Source organism: Choloepus didactylus, chromosome 6, assembly GCF_015220235.1.
Source record: "Choloepus didactylus isolate mChoDid1 chromosome 6, mChoDid1.pri, whole genome shotgun sequence".
Lineage (NCBI taxonomy): Eukaryota > Metazoa > Chordata > Mammalia > Pilosa > Megalonychidae > Choloepus > Choloepus didactylus.
In genome coordinates, this window is record NC_051312.1 from 61,327,538 (window position 1) to 61,347,282 (window position 19,745).

The following is a 19,745-nucleotide window of genomic DNA, read 5'->3' on the forward strand; positions in this document are numbered from 1 at the left end:
TTGAGCCAAATGCAAAAGCTTTCTAACATGAAGGAATTAAGAAAACTCATTTTAACTACTTGGTAAAAGGTGGGGAAAAGAACAGAGCATAGGGCTGCTTCGATTCTTTAAACCACCAGGCTCCTCATGCAGAATATCTGATAAGCGTAAGTGAGGTGGAAAGAACAGTAGATCAGGAGTCAGGGGACTCTTCCCCTCCAAGCTGGGTGACCTCAGGCAAGTCCTGCCCTCCTCTGGGCCATGGTATCCCCATCTCTACAATGGAGCTGTGGGAATAGATGGCCTCAAAACTCTCCACCAGCTCAGCTTTCCCGAGTCTCTGGGTCCTTAGCAGCACAGATCACTAAAAAGACATCCCAAGTAGCCTCATTATTCTCAGTCTGGTTTTGTCACCGAAATGGCGTTTATTCCTCCAGGGCTTGCCTTCGTTGGTCCAAAGACAGCTAATAATCCAGGTTCACACACCGCAAGGGCTGATGGCTCTGGGACACTTGCAGCCCACATATTTTGACGTAAATATGCGTCACTCCCAGGTCTGAAAAGAATCAAAGCAAATCAGCATGAAATGGGAACTTTCTGCCGAGCTGCAGCTGAGCAGCATCTGGCAGGATGGATGGGAAGGAGGTTCCTCAGTTTTTAGGCACATGGGACCCGCCGGGCCTGGAAGCACATGGATAACCGAGGAGGGGGCAGTGGCGACCGCAGTCGGAGAAGGAGATTGGTCCCAGATTGCAGCAGGGTGTGGGCAAAAGCCAACTGGGGTTCCTTGTTCTATAAATGCAGAGCCTCTGGTGACAGGCTGGGACAGGCGCAGAAGGAGGCCCCCACAAGAAGGGACTGGTGGGGAAGGCTGAGGTTAGGAAAATGGGGAGCAGGCTCCCAGAGGAAGAGGGTTTGAAGTTTTGATTGCTTAAAGCAGTACTTCAGCATGGGACTCAGGCCTCTTCTAAACACCCGTTGAAAAAGGGAGTGGCTAAGAGCGCACATTTTGGGATCAAAATGACCTGGGTTCAAGTCCTGTCTCTGGCCATACCCGCTGTGTGGCTTGAACAAGTCCCTCAACCTTTCTCAGGCTGGGCTCCTCACCAACTCCTCACTTTTCTCCTTACTGATAAAACTGGATTATTGATATCAGCTCAGAAAGTTAGTGTGAAGATTACATGAGACACTGTATGGAGATGACACAGGAGTGGGTACTGCAGACATTACTCCTGGAAACCTTGTCCTGTCCTGGGGATCCGTAAGCCTCCTCCTTTATCTGACCAACCAAAACCCTTCCGAGCCCCCCAGGTCCTTCTTCCTGCCAAAGCCCATGGTGCCCATGGTGCTCCCTCTCTTCTCTAAGTACCTCCTATACTTAGGTTCTGTGCTAGGTGTCATCAGGGATCAAGACAGACACATTCTGACCCCATGGAAGTCATGGTCTGGGAATAAATAAGCCATCGTGGTCATGCTGTGGGTGCTACGGAGCAGCTACGGGAGCCAGTAGGAAACACTCTGCATTGGGACTGTAATGACAGCAGAAGGCTTCCTGGAGGAGGCGACACTGATGCTGAACTTGAATGGGTAAAGAGCAAGGAGGCTTAAGCCAGGCAAAGGAGACCTACTGTGGGGAGAGAAGGAAGAATGAAGCAGAGAAAAGAGCTTGCTTCCACTTGTACTCCTGACCTTCTCAATGCCTGGTCTAGTGGGACTCACCCAGGGATTTTTTTTTTTTAATTAAATTCAGTTTTATTGAGATATATTCACATACCATACAATCATCCATGGTGTACAATCAACTGTTCACAGTACCATCATATAGTTAGTTATACATTCATCACCCCAATCTATTTTTGAACATTTTCCTTATTTCAGAAAGAATCAGAATAAGAATAAAAAATAAAAGTAAAAAAGAACACCCAAATCATCCCCCCATCCCACCCTATTTTTCATTTAGTTTTTGTCCCCATTTTTCTACTCATCCATCCATGCACTAGATAAAGGGAGTGTGATCCACAAGGTTTTCACAATCATGCTGTCACCCCTTGTAATCTACATTGTTGTACAATCGTCTTCAAGAGTCCAGACTACTTGGTTGGAGTTTGCTAGTTTCAGGTATTTGCTTCTAGCTGTTCCAATATATTAACACCTAAAAGGTGTTATCTATATAGTGCATAAGAATATCCACCAGAGTGACCTCTCGACTCCATTTGAAATCTCTCAGCCACTGAAAGTTTATTTTGTTTCATTCTGCATCCCCATTTTCATCAAGAAGATGTTCTCAATCCCACAATGCCGGGTCCAGATTCATCCCCAGGAGTCATATCCTGCATTGCCAGGGAGATTTTCACCCCTGTCACCCAGGGGTTTTAATTTTATTCTTAATTTCTTCATTTTTAAAAATTTCTTTTATATTTGCAACCTTGAATACATCTTAGATTTTTACAAGAAACGACTGAATTAAACTCGATCTTGTGATTCCCATAAAATGGCAGCAACCATTTTCATGAAAAGAATAAAATTTTAAGCAAAGATTCTCACCCTGCACCAGAAGTGAGATAAGGAATCCAGATCTACACCTAGTGAAACAGACTTGACCAGGCTATTGTAAGAGAGTTGACCCCCACCACCCAAATTCTACTTCATTTATATTCTCATGAGTACACCACAGATGTCAAGGGGATTGGTCCTGTATACTATTCAGCCAGGGCTTTGTTTTGTTTCCCAATTTTTTATTCGGAAAATTTTCAAACGTACGGAAAAGTTGAAAGGATTTCACATACAATATCCTTATATCCTTCCCCTAAATTCACCAGAAATTAACATTTTATGACATTTGTTTTCTCATCTCTGCAGATACACTCACTTTTTTTCTCAACCATTTGAGAATTAGTGGCTGACATCAAGACGCTTCACTTCTAAATATTTCAGCATCTACCTCCCAAGAAAAAGGAGAAAATTGCTTTTGTGGTGGTGTACATCCAGGATCCTGTCAAGCATCTCTCATTGGACTTGGTTGTCCTAGCACCTTGGTCTTCTTTTCCAGAATAGTCCCCTGCCTTTTAAATTGTTTTGTCTTTCATGACATTGATAGTTTTGGAGATCTCAGGCCAGTTGTCTTAAAGAATGAACCATAATATAGAATTATATGATTACTTCCTCCTACCAAAACACCAGTTTTGAATTGAATCCCCACTTTTTCCTTCCTCTGTTCAGAGCCAGCCTTGCCAGTAATATATTTAGTGATGACACTTATTGGGCAAAATAGCTATTGTCTTGTGGCTTCAGGAATGTTACATATCCCAGAGGGGTTTAACCAATATTATTAAGCAACTAATACGTATTTAATATTGAAAGCATGTTTTATTTTCAAACTGGGAGGAGGGGAAGTCGAAATAGTATATGTATCAAGCCAAAGGAAGTTTTAAAGCAATTTGCTTTGACTCAACATTAACAATGGCTTTTCAGATAATTCACATTTCCTATTTAGGAACCTTGATTTTGGGGTCAAACAAATTCTGGGTCTACCACTTACCAGCTGTACCACTTGGAAAAGAAGCTAAATTTCTCTCAGCTTTGGTTTCCTTAAAGGGTATTTAGGGTGTAAGATGCTTAAATCAGTGCTTTGTTCATAATAATTGTTATGTATCCATCTGCGCAATAACTCTTCAAAGATGGAGGAACGGCACTGTCCTCTTCATTTAACAGATGAGGTAACTGAAGCTCAGAAAGACAATGTGACTTGTTGAAGGTCATGCAGCTAAGTGTCAAAGGAGACAGAACTAGATGTTCTGGGAAGAGCATCATTTCAATATCTCTTCAGGAAGTAGCATCTATGGCATGGGTATAGACAATGTGCTCAATCAGTGGTCAGGTACCCCTATTAAAATTATTTTTATTGTACAACACTGCCACGAATAACTGATTTTGCTCAAAGGCCCCAAAAGAACCCTGAGAGGTAAGCTCCTACCTATCTTGATCAAGCCCTCATTTCCACCCTGTCTTCTACTTTCCCACCGAGGTGGGGGTTAGAATGACTCAAAATTTACTGAAAGGAACCCTGAGTTATTTATAAATAGTAGAATTATAAAAATGTGCTATCATCAATTGTAATAAATGTGCCACACCAATGCAAGGTGTTAATAATAGGGTAGTATATAGGGATCTTAACCCAAACTTCTCTAATAAAGAAAAAAATTCAAGGAAGGTATTAAGGTTTCACTTGAAAGGAGAGACAACATCTTATGAGGCTGCACAGTCATTGTTTACGAAACACAAGAGAGGGACTGTTTTCCTTGGGAAGGGGGGCACGGAGTCATGAGTCACTCTTTAGGTTCTGGGTGGGCAACTTGGAGTTCCTGGGAAAACCTTTGTGTCACTCACTATTGTCTCATGGGGACTAAAGCACAAAAGCCTGACCAAGTTTTGTTCTGAATATCACATGACTCAAGACATTCTAGGAACACATGGTCCGTCCCCTTGAACAATGTGACCAAGAGACAGAGTCACCATTGAAGTCAGTCCTGTGGCTATGATGGCGAAACCCCACTGGGCAGCTGGCCATGCCTTGGGGCACCTTAATGGTCAAACTGATCACAAGGCTTAGTATCCAACTCCCGTCACAATCATGCCAGCTGGGAGGGAAGAGGGATTCGCTTCTGCCCTCAAAAGAATAAGGAGCCATTGAGAGGACCCAGTCAATGGAAATGTCCCATTCTTGGTTTTGTCCTGAGTTCAGCCATCAGATTGGCCAGTTCCACTCCACCACCTCTACAGTGCCAGCTCACACTGGGTGTACAAAGCAGGTATCCCACAGATTTGGTTTGCAGCAGATCCCTCAGCTTCATTAGTGCTGTAGAGATGACATGTCTGGGACCAAAATGTGGAGAGTCCACTTAACAACTCTTGGCATGACCTCTTTGGAGAACTGCACACTACTCTTAATTTACCCTTGCTCCCCATTCATCTAACAAAAGCCCTGCTATGCCCCCAGCTTTCACGGTGTACGCCATCTGTCCTTCCACATAATCAATGGCTCATTTGGGAGGGAGCAAGGCGTGATGTAAAGAACCTGGGCTTGGGATGAGCAGATCTGGTTTCTCAACCTCACTCTGACTTTGGGTAATATAAATAGGCAGTAACACATATATCTTGTTTATTAAGTGCCAGGCACTGTGCTTAGTAAACTACCTGCATTAGCTCACTGAATCCTCACAGCCAACCTCAAATACCACGGTTTCTATTTTATAGATGAGGAAACTGAGGTTTAGAGATATTAAGTCACTTTCCCAAAGCCTGGATTTGAACCCAGATCCACCTCCAAACGAAGCTTAATTTACCATGTAAAATTGCTTCCTAGTGAAAAGTTCCCACAGTCTCAGCTTGCTCACACATATTATACAGGATTTCTTGCATCTTTAAATTAAGTTATATATATATATATATATAAAGAGCACCAAAGACCACCTGGCATATAGCAGATGCTCCATAAATGTTCCCTTTCTTTGCTGCTGAGACAGATACTAAGTAATAAGAATTTCTGACCTTAGGCCAAAATCTCGCTGGGTGGTTTGGCTTTTTCAGAATGGTTTCAGGAGCTTCACTAAGGCCTGATTGAAACACCTGTCTCAAAGTTTACATCCCTTTTATCTGATAAATAAATAAAACGGGACGCAAAATTTTGGTGCTTCACTCTTGGTCACACAGGGAAAAGAGTGTGAGAAGCAGGAAGCAAACCTAGCTATTCCAAAAGCTAGAAATTGGACCACAGCTCCTCCAGCCTCATTTTTGATGTGTTTGTGCTTACATGTGCTCATTACTTTAAGCTGTTCCATGTGTATATATTTGTATTTGAGTGTATATAGATATGTGTATACACATATCCAGAAGTAGATGTCTTTATATGCACATAGATACACACACACGTAATGACCCCCTAAATATCACCCTTAAAGTGTCTTCAGAAAATTAACCCATGATATAAGCAATAAAATGTGATTATAAACATCCCTGAATGTTGGCAGATAACCACACTACACAATCTCCTCCAAGAACTGAAAAACAGAAGAAAGGGAATAACATAATAGCAGAAAAATGCACTAATCAAAGCCACAGTCAACTTTGATGATGGAGCAAAGGTTCTAATCAAAACACAATGGGGCAAAGTCGCAACAGGTTGTAAGCTTGGAGCTGTGCTGTCTTCCTAGGGGCCTTGAATGAGCTTTCTTTTAAACATCTGAAACACCCACAGAGGATTTCAATCACTTCTAATTACTTTTTTGAAGAAATGAGTTGCAAGTTGAACACCAGGTCCTAAAAACAGGAAATATCAAAGTATTATATATATATAATTTTTTTTCTCTGCAACTGCTTCTTAAAAATAAGCTAGCGCATCTCCTCAAATAGCTCATGAACGTTCCTTATCTTAAGGTCGGCCGGGCAGGGTTTCTGAGCTAACACAGAACATGTCTCTAAAACAATTCTTTGCACATGGTCATAATTTATACGACATGTTAACAGAACAGATGCTATAAATGTTCATTCTTGGGGGAAGGCCCAGGTATCCCAGTACTGGGAAGGGAATTCAGGAGGCATATTCTGCTGCAGAGCACAGTTTCCTCCACTGGGGGGTTGAGACTCATCTCAGGGTTGTGGGAAAGATTCCAGGTAAAGGGCTTGGACGGTTGACTTACTGGGGACTTGGGGGGGGGGGGGTTGACAGTGGGGCTGCACCTAACAGTTATTTACTAGAAATTAGTTCTTTTCACACCTGATGGAGATGGAGAACAGGCTTGGGGAAGAATGGACTATCAATCGCTGACGAGGAATTGTAGAATAAAACAAGGCTACACTTTCCCTTCCAAGAACCACCTCCTTTTCCCTGTAACTACCATGTTAAATATTCTGAACCTCAAGCTAATAATAATAATGGTCATATTTCCCCAGGATCTGTAGTAAACTAGGCCCTTTAGGGGCACCATCTATCTCCCGAGCTCCTCAAGACCACCCTGCACGGACAGAATTCCTATTTGCCAGGAAGCCAGCATGCAAATCCAGCTCTTTGACTACAAACCCTCTGTTCTTTCCTCAACATCACCTTTTTAAAAGGGAGATACCAGCGTCTCTCCAGATGCATCAACTCCCGCTCTGCACTGCTGCATGTCATACTCATTCTTCCCACCTGCTCTCCTCCCCTCCCAGCCATCCCCGCCCACCTGCCCATCCTTGAAGCCCAGCACACCTCCCGCTTCCTCCGTGAGGCCCTCTGGATTTCTCCAGCCATTGTGGCTCTTCCCTTCCTTTGAGCATCTTGGGCACCCAGCCCCAAGGACACCTCTCCAGCCTCCCTGTATCACCCTGACTACATCAGTAATGCCTCCTGACCAGACTGTAAAATCCCCAAGGCCTAGGCCAAGTCTCATATGCCCTGTGGATCTGCAAGAGAATGATGCAGGGAGTCAGCTAGGAGAAGTGGGAAGACCACAAGCCTTGAAGCCAGATCAACCTGGGCTGAACTCCCTGCTCCACCACACTACATGTTCTGGAGCCTGTTCCTGTTCTTTGCTTTGCTTCACTTACCTCATCCAGCTCAGTGGGTCAGAGCAGTGGTCTTAGAAATCAGGGTCTGCAAGTTAGCAGGCAATTTTTGTGGAGAAACTGTATAGCACTATGGTTAAGAGAGTATGGACTCCAGACCCAGACAGCCTGAGTTCTAATTCTTCCTCTGTCACTCATAGGTTAATTGACCTCTCTTTGCCTCCAGTTTCCTCATGTGTAAAATGGGGATAATAAGACTTGTCTCACTGGGTTGTTGTAAGGATAAAATGAATTGTTTTATGTAAAGCCTTTAGAACAATTCCTGGCACATAGGAAGTGCTGTATAAGTACTTGCCAATTCTTGTTACTATTATTAGTATTTTGTTGTTATTTTTAAAGGAAATGGATATATCATTCCCACTTTCCAGGTTACTGTGAGGACAAAAAGAGAGCATATGTACAGAGCCTGGCAGATCAGGCACTCAACAAGTGGTCATGCCCTTCCTCCATCTTCCCACCATGCCTGGCATTATGCCAGGCATGTGATGCTTTGTAAATCCTTGTGGAGCAATTGATACTATCCCAAGGGCTTGAGAGAGACAGACAGAGAGACAGAGAGAGAGAGAGGGAATAGGCCATGTCTTTTCTAACTTAGAGGCTATTAAATCAACAGGCCCTATCTCTGGGCTTTGCAACACGAACCCCTTATTTTTTTAAGTGCTCTTTTTAAACACTATGCTAAACCCTTGACATTTATTATTTTACTTAATCCTCAAACCAATTCTCATGATTGTTTATGCCCATTGTTACAGATGAGAACACCGAGGCCCATGGAGTGTTAATCTACTGGGTCACCCAACCAGTCCGTGGCAGAGCCAGACACCACCACCAGTACCCATCTGACTTTAGAGGCTGGTGCTATTAACCACTGCACGATCCAGCTTCTAGCCAAAATTCGACTGAATAAAATGGGAGGGAGGGGCCACAGACATCATTTGTCATTTAACTCATCATTTCCTGAACATCCTCCAATGAAAAATACCAGGTTTTGGGCAGGGGTCTGCCAGATCACAAGTCAGACACTGTCCTTGAGCTGTAGTCGGAAGGCTTTTCTGAAGGCTGGACACCATGTAAGGCAGATTGTGGGGTGGCCAAAGAAGGCAAACCCCCCTTTTGCCAATGCCTCTTTGATGTCAGGATGGGCTGTGAAGAGGACAAGAACCTGCCACCTGGCAAAGGGAAGAGCCCCAGGATCCCCGGACACTGACGTGGAGAGGGCAGGCAGGCAAAAACCAGGACAGCCCACTGGGAGGTTACCAATCCCCTCAGCAGTCCATCCAAATCGCCCTTGTAGTCAGCACACAAAGACCCACTGAGGGCAAGAGGAGGGAAACAGGACAGAGTGTGTTGGGGATTGCGCACCAAGGACAAGGCAGGGAAGCAAAGTGTCAAGGGAATGGAACCATGCCAGCCCCCTGGGAGAAGTGAAAGAATATTTTTTAGGGCAGGGGATGATGAATCACCTTTCCAGGGTCTGCCCACTGCACATCCTCCGATAATGTTTGTTCACTGAAGGGTCAAATGGGCACCAGGCAGGACAGCTGCCTGGGTATGAACAACCTCAGCCCCTACTTTCCCTCTCATTCTTCAGATCCTCCTCATCAGGCTCGAGGGAGTGTGTCATAACCTGAGTCACTTTTCTGCTTTCCCATGCACAGCCCAGCCCATCTCATAAGCCCTACTTCCAAGGATGAAGGGGAAAACCCCACAGGAGTGTACCCCAGTGTTCATTACCATCTCAGAGTCCACTGGACAAATCCCTTGGCTTACAACAGAAAAAAAGAGCAGACGCACAAAACCCCAGAAGAGACGGGCCCTGGAAGCATTGGAGGAAATCTTGCCTTCCTCCCACATGCCATCACTCAAACCTGTCAGCTTCCAAAAATGTTTAGCAAGTGTAGCAGCAAGGGGCATGCTTATCAGCCCTGGTGTGGGAGCTTAATCTACTTTGAGGGCCTTCTCCAGCCCAGAGTTCCAGAAGTCTGCTTACAATTAGCTTCCAGCTCCAGTGCCTCCACCAGAAAAGCTAGGAATGTGTTGAGCTCTAGCTTCCGATCAGAGAAAGCTCCAGGAGAAGGTGGAGACAGGGTCACCGGAGAAGGACTTGCCAAAAAGGTCAGCTGGTCTGTTGCCACTACCCTGACACCAACCCCAAACCACGTCCCCTCTGGCTTCCCGCCACTCCTGACTGGGACAGTCACATCCGTCAGGTCTGCCTGTCCCCAAAAGTCCCTACTGACTGACTGCCAAGAAAACGCAGCATGTCCCCGCTCCCTCCTACCAGAAGAGGAGAAAAAAAAGAAAAAAGCAGGAGGGCAGGAGGCCAAGAGAACCTGATTGGCCCTTGCTGATTTCCTTAAAAGAGATTGCAAGGCCAGGGCCGGTCACCCATCCGAACTGGGTGACGTGGGCTCTGTCTAGAAAGTAGAAGTACCCACCTCTCTTCCAGCCACCTCCTCCCCCACCCCCAGTCACCCTGGCTACCACCACCAGGATCTACCACCCAGGAAGGAGGGGCTTAGCTTCAAGCCGCCATTCTGAGACTGCCACCCCCACGGCATCATCCAGCCAAGGCGCTAGGAGTCTCCTCCAGCTGCCTGGTTTAGCTGGTGCACCGGCACTCATACTGCAGCCCAGCACTGCGCCGGGAATTCTGTCAGTCCATAGAATGGACTGCATGCCCAATGCCTCCGCCAGCCCTCCTTTTCTGAACCTTGAAGCCAGGTCAGGGAGCAGTGAGCCCAGTGAGAGAAGAGCAAGCCACTAGGTCGCAGACCATCCCTTGGCAGGACCAGTCCTCTGTGGAACGGACAGACAAACATACAGCAGCAGTAGTAGCAGCCTTCTTGGGGCTAAGCCCATGAACATGCAGGGCCTGACATTTCCAGGGCTGCACACATTTCTTGCGAATAGCCTGGCAGTACCGATCCAAAGGAAGGAGCAGGGGTGCCCGCACCGCGGGTCTCCCAGAGCTCCTTAGGGAAACCTCGGGCATCCGAGCCACACCCACCGGCCGGCGCGCTCTCCTGGAGCATCTCCGAATCTGCCCGCCTAAAGGGAACGGTTCCCTTCTTCGCCCAAAGGACAGCACTTTCCCCCCATCTAGCCGTTCCCGCCACCCCCCCCCCAAAAGTATTCACATCCCCCACCCCCCCCACCCCCCAGATAACTGCCAGGGCATGCAGCACCTCTCACCTGGGTATCGAACCGGTTTTCCTCCGAGTCGCTCTTCCGCAGCGGGGGGCCCTCACCCGCCGGCTCCTGCAGCCCCTGCGATTTCAGGGGGATCTGGCTAGGGTAGGCGGTCTTGCTCACCTCCACCTTGCTTCCCAACTTGAGGTAGCAGGGCTGGGAGCCGGCCCTGGCCGGGGGCACGTGCAGGATGGGAGCGGCGCTGTGCACGGGTTTAGGCAGTCCCGACTTCATTTTGGAGGCGACCAGGATGGCCGGCATCTTCTCCCGGGGCTTCGGCTTTCCCAGCACGTCCCTGGCAGCGGCAGCGGAGGCGACCGCTAAAGGCAGCGCGGGCAGCAGAGCAGGCGCCGGGCCTCGGCCCGCGAGGCGCCCACCACCAGCGGCGGAATAAAAAATCCCCGAGACTGGGAGAACGCAGTGTGCAGGCGAGCGCGCCTTCGGGGTGCCGCGATGGGGGCCTGGGACTGGTCACTGCGCTCAGGGGATCCCGCCCGGACAGATGCTACAGCCGGGCCTCACGCCCCTCTTGGGTGGGCTGCTCACGAGCTCTGGGCGCTAGGGGGCTGCTGCCTCTCGCAATTTTCCTCCTGGGAAACCGAGGCTTGGACTCCCATATTATCTTGTCACTGCATTTCCGACGTAAAGAGGCCCCTTTGGAAGGGAGAGAAGCGGCGGGGACGCACGCCTCCCGCTCCGGGAGGCTGCGGGTGTGAGCGGACGACCCAAGGAGCGAGCAGCGGAGGAAGGAGAGAGGAAGGACGCACCGAGCCCAAGACGTCTCCACTGAGAGGCAGCTGCCTCCCTGCTCGCGAGCACCGCAGTGTCACCCGCAACGCAGAGATGCCGTGAAAGTCCTGACAGGTCTCTCGGCGTGACAGTCAGTCACTACTGCCCAGAAGCTCCCCGGGCAGATAGCACCTTAGCACCTGCAGGTCTGCACATGCTCTTTGCGCTACAGCGCAGCAAGCCTGTGGCCGTGGGGCGCCGGCACCGGGACGCGCGGCTGGAGTGCTGGGCAAGGCTGCGGTCGCGAGCGGCCGCGCTTCCCGGGAAGGCTGCGCTGGCTGCGGGGCTCCGCGCAGGGGAGGACAGGCTGCGCCCGGCTCGGCTGCGGCGCGCGCTGACAGCCCGGGCCGCCCCGGCGCGCCCATTGGCTCGCGGCGCACCAATCAAGGCCGCAGCATTCCCTGCAAAGGGGGCGTGGCCTCAACTCCCCAGCCGCCGCCGAAACTCTGGGGCCGCGCTTGGCCGCAAGTACAAAGCTGGCTGGTAGGCGCTCTGCGGCACTGCTCCGGCCGCGCGCTTCCCGGCGGGCCGACACCCCCACGGCCCCCGAGCCTTTTGAAAAATGCCCTTTCGAACGCAAACGCCCGCCTCGAGGACCCGCGAGCCCGACTTGGCGGAAGTTTGTTTGCTTTTTCAAATTGCTTCTGGTCGTCTTAACGGTTTGAGTCTTCCGGAGTCACGCCTGCGGCCTCGCTGTTCCCCATCTGGCCTGAGCAGGGCCGCACCTCGTTTCCCGCGTTAGGGGCACGCCAGCCATTTCTCCTTTTCTGCCTGCTTCTTCCAAGCGGATGGGGTGGGGTGGGGGTGGGGGGCTCCCAATAGCTTCCTTTCCAGCTTTCAAAGGCTGTACGTTTCACTGAACTATTTGAAGTATTTATAGGCAAATACAATACCCAAGGAAGCCTCCCGCCCCAAGACGGCTCCTCCTCGCAACCTACCACAGACTGTAATTAGAGTGGCCCGCGAAAGTCAGGACAGGCTCCGTGACCCGGGAAGGCTCCGGCTAAACCAACCTGCGTTTCATGTGGTAGCACCTCTCTGTCCCCGCTTGGGATGCACTGGCCCCACAGGTTCCTCGGCTTTAATTCCCTGGAGGGTCCCCCTCTCCATTGCTTTCTGGGTTCCTGACTGATAAGGAATATATGAGAATTGGAAGGGAACTGAGGGCTACTCCAGGCAGGCCAGAGCCCTCGTGGTCCACAGATTGGGAAAACCCACCTTTAAAACTACCTGGATTTAAGTAGGGCAAGTTCTTTAATCTTATCACCATCCTTATAAAAAGCTTTGGTTTTCACATGTAGTAAAATGGCGCCTTGAGTGCCTTTATCTAATGCACTGTTGTTTGAATTAAATGAGATAGCTCACAGCAGTCATTTAACACCAGTGTCTGGCAATACAGGACCAATAAAAGTTGGGTATAGGCATACCTGGTGTTATTGTGCTTCTCTTTATTGTGCTTGACAGATGTGTTTTTTACAAATTGAAGGGCTGTGGCAACCCTGCTCAAGTATTGGGTGCCATTTTTCCAATAGCATGTACTTTCTTCATGACTGTCACATTTTGGTAATTCTTGCTGTATTTCAAACTTTTTCAATTTTATTATATCTGTTATGGTGATCTGTGATCTTTGATGTCACTATTATAATTGTTTTGGGGCTCCACCAACCACGCCTAGATAAGTCAGTAAATTTAATCGATGAATGTTGTGTGTGTTCTGACTGTTCCACTGATAGGCCATTCTCTTGTCTCTCTCTCTCTCTCCCCTCAGGCTTCCCTATTCCTATGACTCAACAATTTTGAAAATAGGCCAATTAATAACCCTACAATGGCTTCTAAGTGTTCAAGTGAATGGAAGAGTCACACATTTCTCATTTTAAATCAAGCTTAGTGAGGAAGGCATGTTGAAAGCTGAGATAGGCCAAAAGCTAGGCCTCTTGTGCCAAACAGCCAATTTGTGAATGCAAAGGAAAGTTCCTGAAGGAAATTAAGTGCCACTCCAGTGAACTACAAATGATAAGAAAGCCAAACAGCCTAATTGCTGATATAGAGAAAGTTTCAGTGGTCTGGATAGAAGATCAAACTAGTTATAATACTTCCTTAAGCCAAAACTAATGCAGAGCAAGGCCCTAACTCTCTTCAATTCTACAAAGGCTGAGAGAGGTGAGGAAGCTGCAGAAGAAAAGTTGGAAGCTAGCAGAGGTTTGTTCATGAAGTTGAGGGAAATAAACCATCTCCGTTACATCAAAATGCAAGAAGCAGCAAGTGCTGATGTAGAAGCTGCAGCACGTTATCCAGAAGATCTAGCTAAGATCATAGGTGAAGGTGTCTACACTAAACAACGGATTTTCAATGTAGATGAAACAGCCTTCGATAGGTAGATGTCATCTAGAACTTTCCTAGATAGAAGAGAGAAGTCAATACCTGGCTTCAAAGCTTCAAAAGACAGGTTGACCCTGGGGCAAATGCAGTTAATGACTTTAAGTTGAAGCCAATGGTCATCTACCATTCTGAGGATTCTAAGGTCCCTTAAGAATTTTGCTAAATCGACTTTGTCTGTGTTCTATAAACAGGACAACAGTGCCTAGATGACAGCACATCTCTTTACAACATGGTTTACTGAATATTCTAAGCCCACTCTTGAGACCTACTGCTCAGAAAAAAAATTTCCTTTCAAAATATTACTGCTTGTTGACAATGCATCTGGTCACCCAAGAGCTCTGATGGAGATGTACGATGAGTTTAATGTTTTTTTCATGCCTGCTAATACAACATCCATTCTGCAGCCCATGGATCAAGGACTAATTTCAACTTTCAGGTCTTATTACTTAAGAAATGCATTTCTTAAGACTAGCACTGCCATAGATAGTGATTCCTCTGATGGATCTGGGCAAAGTAAATTGAAAACCTTCTGGAAAGGATTCACCATTCTAGATGACATTAAAAACATTGTGATTCATGGGAGGAGATAAAAATATCAACATTAACAGGAGTTTGGAAGAAGTTGATTACAACACTCAAGGATGACTTAGAGGGGTTTAAGACTTCAATGGAGGAAGTAACTGCAAATGTGGTGGAAACGGCAAGAGAACTGAAATTAGAAGTGGAGCCAGAAGATGTGACTGAATTGCTGCAATCTCATGATAAAATTTTAACAGATGAGAAGTTGCTTCCTATGAATGAACAAAGAACATAGTTTATTGAGATGGAAACTACTCCTGGTGAAGATGCTATGAATATTGTTGAAATGACAACTACGGATTTAGAATAGGACATAAACTTAGCTGATAAAGCAGCAGTAGAGTTTGAGAGGATTGACTCCAATTTTGAAAGATGTTCCGCTATGGGTAAAATGCTATCAAACAGTATCACATGCTACAGAGAAATCTTAAGAAACCATTGATATAGCAAACTTCATTGTTGTCTTATTTTAAGAAATTGCCAAAGCCACCCAGCCTTCAGCAACCACCACCAGCAGCCATTGACATCGAGGCAAGACCCTCCACCAGCAAAATGATTATGACTCACTGAAGGCTCAGATAATGGTTAGCCTTTTTTAGCAATAAAGTATTTTGAAATTAAACTATATACACTGTGTTTTTAGACATTATGCTATTGCACACTTGATAAGACTACAGAACTTTTATATGCACTGGGAAACCAAAAAAATTGTTTGACTTGCTTTATTGTGGTATTCGCTTTATTGTGGTGGTCTGGAACCAAACCTGCAATATCTTCAATGTATGGCTGTATTATTTCTATTATTAAGTCACTACTATTTTTTTCCTAAGCCAGCTCTGCTTCTAAGTTGTTTCTTTCTCCTCCATGTTGCCAAGATGCAGGTTTCCACTCTAGCTTGATTTACAATTCATACAGCACTGATTTACACTTATCCTGACCAGAGGAAACTTAGAAGTTTTAAAATGACTCCTGCAGCATTAAGAAATGAGAATATATTTTCTCACCCTAGCTTGCTTCCTCTCCCACCTTATCTCCCATCCATTCTTTATACCAGCTTTCTACCCTAGCTAGGCTGAAATGCACAGTCCTGCATAAAAATCTCTCAGGTATCCTCCCTCCCTCTGAAATTAAATCACATGTAGTCCTGCCACTTATTTCACACCCTGCCCTTTGCCATCTGATGCCACCTCCTGTACTGTTGTCTTGCCTTATTTAACTCTTGTTATTTATTGTTCCATGTGTTTTGTCATTTTCTTCTTATTAGAGAGTAAGCCTCTTGGAGTTAAGGAGTATGTCTTAACTTTTAAACTCTGTTAGCATCAATGTTATGGACACAATAGCTACCCAAATTGCTATTGAATAAATGAATGATGCTAGGAGCCATTCTGAAGGAGGAGAGGTTATCTTTTAGCTTCAGGAACATAAGGTCATAAGGAAATGTCATGCTGTATTAAATCTTGGGGCTCTCCTGTCCAGAATTCTGGTTCTGACAGATGTATGTTAAGAGTTATGGAAGGATATTGCTGTCTTTAACTCTGAAAGGTCGTGGAGAGATTTCAAAGCATCCCCATGCCCTAATGTAGTAGTTCTCAAAGTGTGTTCTGGATCAGCAGCAGCAGCAGCAGCAGCATCTGAGAACTTGTTAGAAAAACCCAACCATAGACCCACTGAATCAAAAACCCTGGGAGTGGGGCACAGCAATCTGTGTTTCAACAAGTGTTTAACCCAGTGATGCTGATGCATAGTAAAGTCTGAGAAATCAAGTCCTAATGAATATCAGACATCCAGGGCTCTTCCAGGGCTTCTTAAACCTTGATGTGTATAAGAATCAAAGGGGATCTTTTTAGAATACAGATTCTGATTCAATAGATACATAATGGGATCTGAGATTCTGTGTTCTGGATAAAGGTACCACAGTGCTGGTGGATTGCAGGTCACATTTGAGCAGTAAGATTAAACCACAGATAGCAAAAGGGTTTCATCTTAAGGACCATCTGTGGATAATTGGTAGTGACTTTCTGCAGTACTGTTCTGAAAAGGATTCTGAGAGTACATCTGTCTGGTTTAGTTGGCAACAGTAGCCTGATCAATTACTAATGCTTGTCGTAGGTACAGAAATGAAAATGGTAACGTGCATGTCATGTATGTGCCATCTTTAATTTCCTGTTTAAATCTATTTGTTGCCAATGTCATTCTTTGGGTTATAAGACCCATTATGCACCAATAGAAAAACAGTGGATTCTTTTCTTTGCATTAAAAGTAATTTTTTCTAATATTCTAGGATTTGGTGGCCTTATGAGTACTCACTTGAACCCTGTGTGATTTATATAACTGAAGTCTGTGTAATTTTTCATCCCCTTCGATCGAAGACAAGTAAATCCTTTAGTCTTTTTTCAAATTTCTTTCCCTGCCTCCTCATCACTTAATTATTTTATTTGCACTTTCCTGGAACATTTTTCATCTCCCTTTATATCTTTCCTATAAACCCTCATTTTTCTTATTTAAAGCAAAATAATTTATCATCATAACCAGACATGGGGAGAACAGCTATTTTTTCCTAGGGCAAACGAGATCATTAGAGGATTCCTCCTTAAATAAGATCATCTCAAATTATAAAAATGGCCTATTAGGCTACTCCTTCATCATGGACACTGTGTTAACATAAAAGAAGTCATTTTAAATCAATACGTTTGGCTAACAGAGGTAGCTAAAGAAATCATTGGTTCAGAGAATGGCAACCTGCTCTGAAAACAACACACTATCCAGGTTTCAAAAGTTGTTTATTATTTATTTTTTATCATATGCACTATGGTCAAATATGCCAAGTTGCAACAGTCCACCATTTAACATCTCAACTTTGATAACTCTTTCTTCTGTTTGACTCTAAACTGTCAAAATCACCCACATGTCAGCAATGGGTCAGCTCAAAAGTTATCACCAAAGCTCTAAGTATCACCAAATCTTCCAAGAGTTCAGGTAATTCCTGGTTGTAAGAGCCATCTTCACGTCAGGAAGCACCAGCTGCACCCCTCCCTGATCCTCAACATCAGCCACCAGTGATGAGTTGCATTGTGAATAGATTTTCAGAGCTGACCTGCAAGGGACCAGTCCTGTGAACCCATCCTTCATCTGAGTTAAAGATCCCTGGCTGCACCTGACTTCCCAAGAAGACAGGGCTGCGAAGAGCCTGGAATGATCTAGAAAGATGCAATCTAGGGAAAAAGTCAACCACCTCTTGGAAACCCTAGACTATAAATAATAGAAGGGAAATATTGCAGGTCTCTGGAATAATATGAAAAACAAAACATTCATGGGTTCATTGGGGAGTAAAATAAAATCATACCAGCTTATTTTCAAAACATGCTTTTCCTACATTTTCTACAACATGGGTTGGCAACTTATGACACATTATCTCAGAGATGGCACAAATGCTCACCTTTTAGTGGGGACTGAGTGGAGAGCCCACTGACCCCAGACTATAGAGAAGCAGGGGTAAGAATTGAGGAAGCCCTTTAGAAAGCCTGCTTACCACGACCACCACCACCAGCTTCTTTGATCTATTTTCTTCCAGATGGTCTGTATGAAAGTTAGTGGTTATAACTGGATTTTTAGTGAGTGCTGCAGACAGTGGGTTGCTCCATTTGTAGATGCTGTGCATGAGGAGTATATGTGAATGTGGGTGTGCGTTTACAGGCATTTGAAGCAGTGGTTCTCACTAAATATCAAACAATTATATAATAAACCATCATTTAATCAAATATAGGATATTGCAATCATTAATTCAATGATTAAATTATTCAGTCCCATTTATGGGCAGGCTTTGGGCATTACGATTGGTTACAGAAAGGAATAAGATTCTGTCCTGCTCTCACAGTTCGAGGAATGAGGCAGCTGCTATTTCCCAGCCTGAGGACTGCCCTTTCTAACAACTAAAAAACTTAGAGCACTTGCAATCTTGGTGGCGGTAGCGGACAAACAGGAAAACAAATAAATGACAAATAGTACAATCAATACTCTTTTAATAGAAGCAAGCAGTGCAAAATATACAATGATAAAAGAGGGACAAAGGAGGGCCAACTGTTCATGGGGTTGTCAGCTATTTTGATTAATTTAGCTTTCTGACCAATAAAAAACTGAAGAGTAATGGAGAGAAATCTCCCTTCATTTCCATTCTTAGTCCTGAAACTCTAGGAGTTAATGATCTATTCTCCTACCTTTATAAGATAAGTCTAGGAAACTTGCCTTTGTTTATATCTTGCCTCATTTCACAAGGATTTGAGGAAAGACTATATTCAATTAAATAATAGCTAAATATAAACAAGAATAAATACAATGGAGGAAACCACTGTTTAAGACTGACTGTTTTTGCCTGCTGTACTGAGAAAAAGATGGATGGGACGTTAAGTCCTATCACCGGGAATATAAATCACATATCACTCCTCCCCATATTCAGGCACCAGTAAATAGGCAAGTCTGAAATTTTGCAGTCTGCCAGTTCTGGGTTATTCTAGAGACATTAGTGGGTGTTTGGGTATCTGAAGACTAGCCCACAGCCCAGGGGTCAAGCTATATTGCTGTCCCTCATACATGAGAAGAATTCACTATCCTGGGAGAGGTTTAGTGTGAAGGGCCCCCACAAATCGAGTAGGCAGAGCAATGTGAAGGAACTCCTGAGGGGGACAGAAGTAGAGCGGCGTGGCAAAGCAAAACCCTTTCCTTCCCCCAAATAGCAATAAACCCGCTATGCTATCAAAAGCCTTGAGGGAGTAGAATTTTTGTATTGTGGAGGAGAATTATTAAAAAACAACAACAATAAAGAGCTGAGTTTCTACTCTAGCTCACTTTGGAGCAGAAGGAAGAGAACAGGGACGAGAGAGAGATGAGCGATATCCTGAATTTAATGGGAGCAGCAATTCAGAGTCAGGGGTGGCCATGAGAATGAACAGTGTGTTCCCTTTCCTGGTCTCCCCATTCAGTGATTTGCAGAATCCTGGGGAGAGAACGGGACTTCCCATTTTGATGTGGGTTGGAATTATCAAGAGAATTTTAATAAGAATAATGTCCAAGAAAGAGTTGGGACCTGGAAAAAATGTAATTAAAAGATGCATATCAAGATTGTATTTATCAGGGAAGGGGTGAAGTAGGAGAGGAGGAAAATAAAGGCTTATGGATTCTCAGTCCACACAGTTGGCCGTGGCCACGTCAGTCCTCATGATTTGGTGAAGAAT

The 19,745-nt window shown here is 45.4% G+C and overlaps 1 protein-coding gene across 5 annotated transcripts in view; it reads right to left on the reverse strand.

The window, feature by feature from the left end:
• The window catches only part of NAV2 (neuron navigator 2), a 747,149-nt gene that overhangs the window by 383,869 nt on the left and 343,535 nt on the right, over nucleotides 1-19,745 (reverse strand). For 3 of the 5 annotated variants that reach the window (XM_037839257.1, XM_037839249.1, XM_037839247.1), the window contains exon 1: nucleotides 10,774-11,837. The exons of 1 other annotated variant lie outside the window; for it this stretch is intronic. In XM_037839257.1, the coding sequence (XP_037695185.1) occupies nucleotides 10,774-11,031 (258 nt within the window). In that variant the 5' untranslated portion in view covers nucleotides 11,032-11,837. Of the gene's footprint in view, nucleotides 1-10,773; nucleotides 11,838-19,745 lie in introns of those variants that run through there. One more of the 5 variants, XM_037839248.1, reaches the window with a different exon arrangement.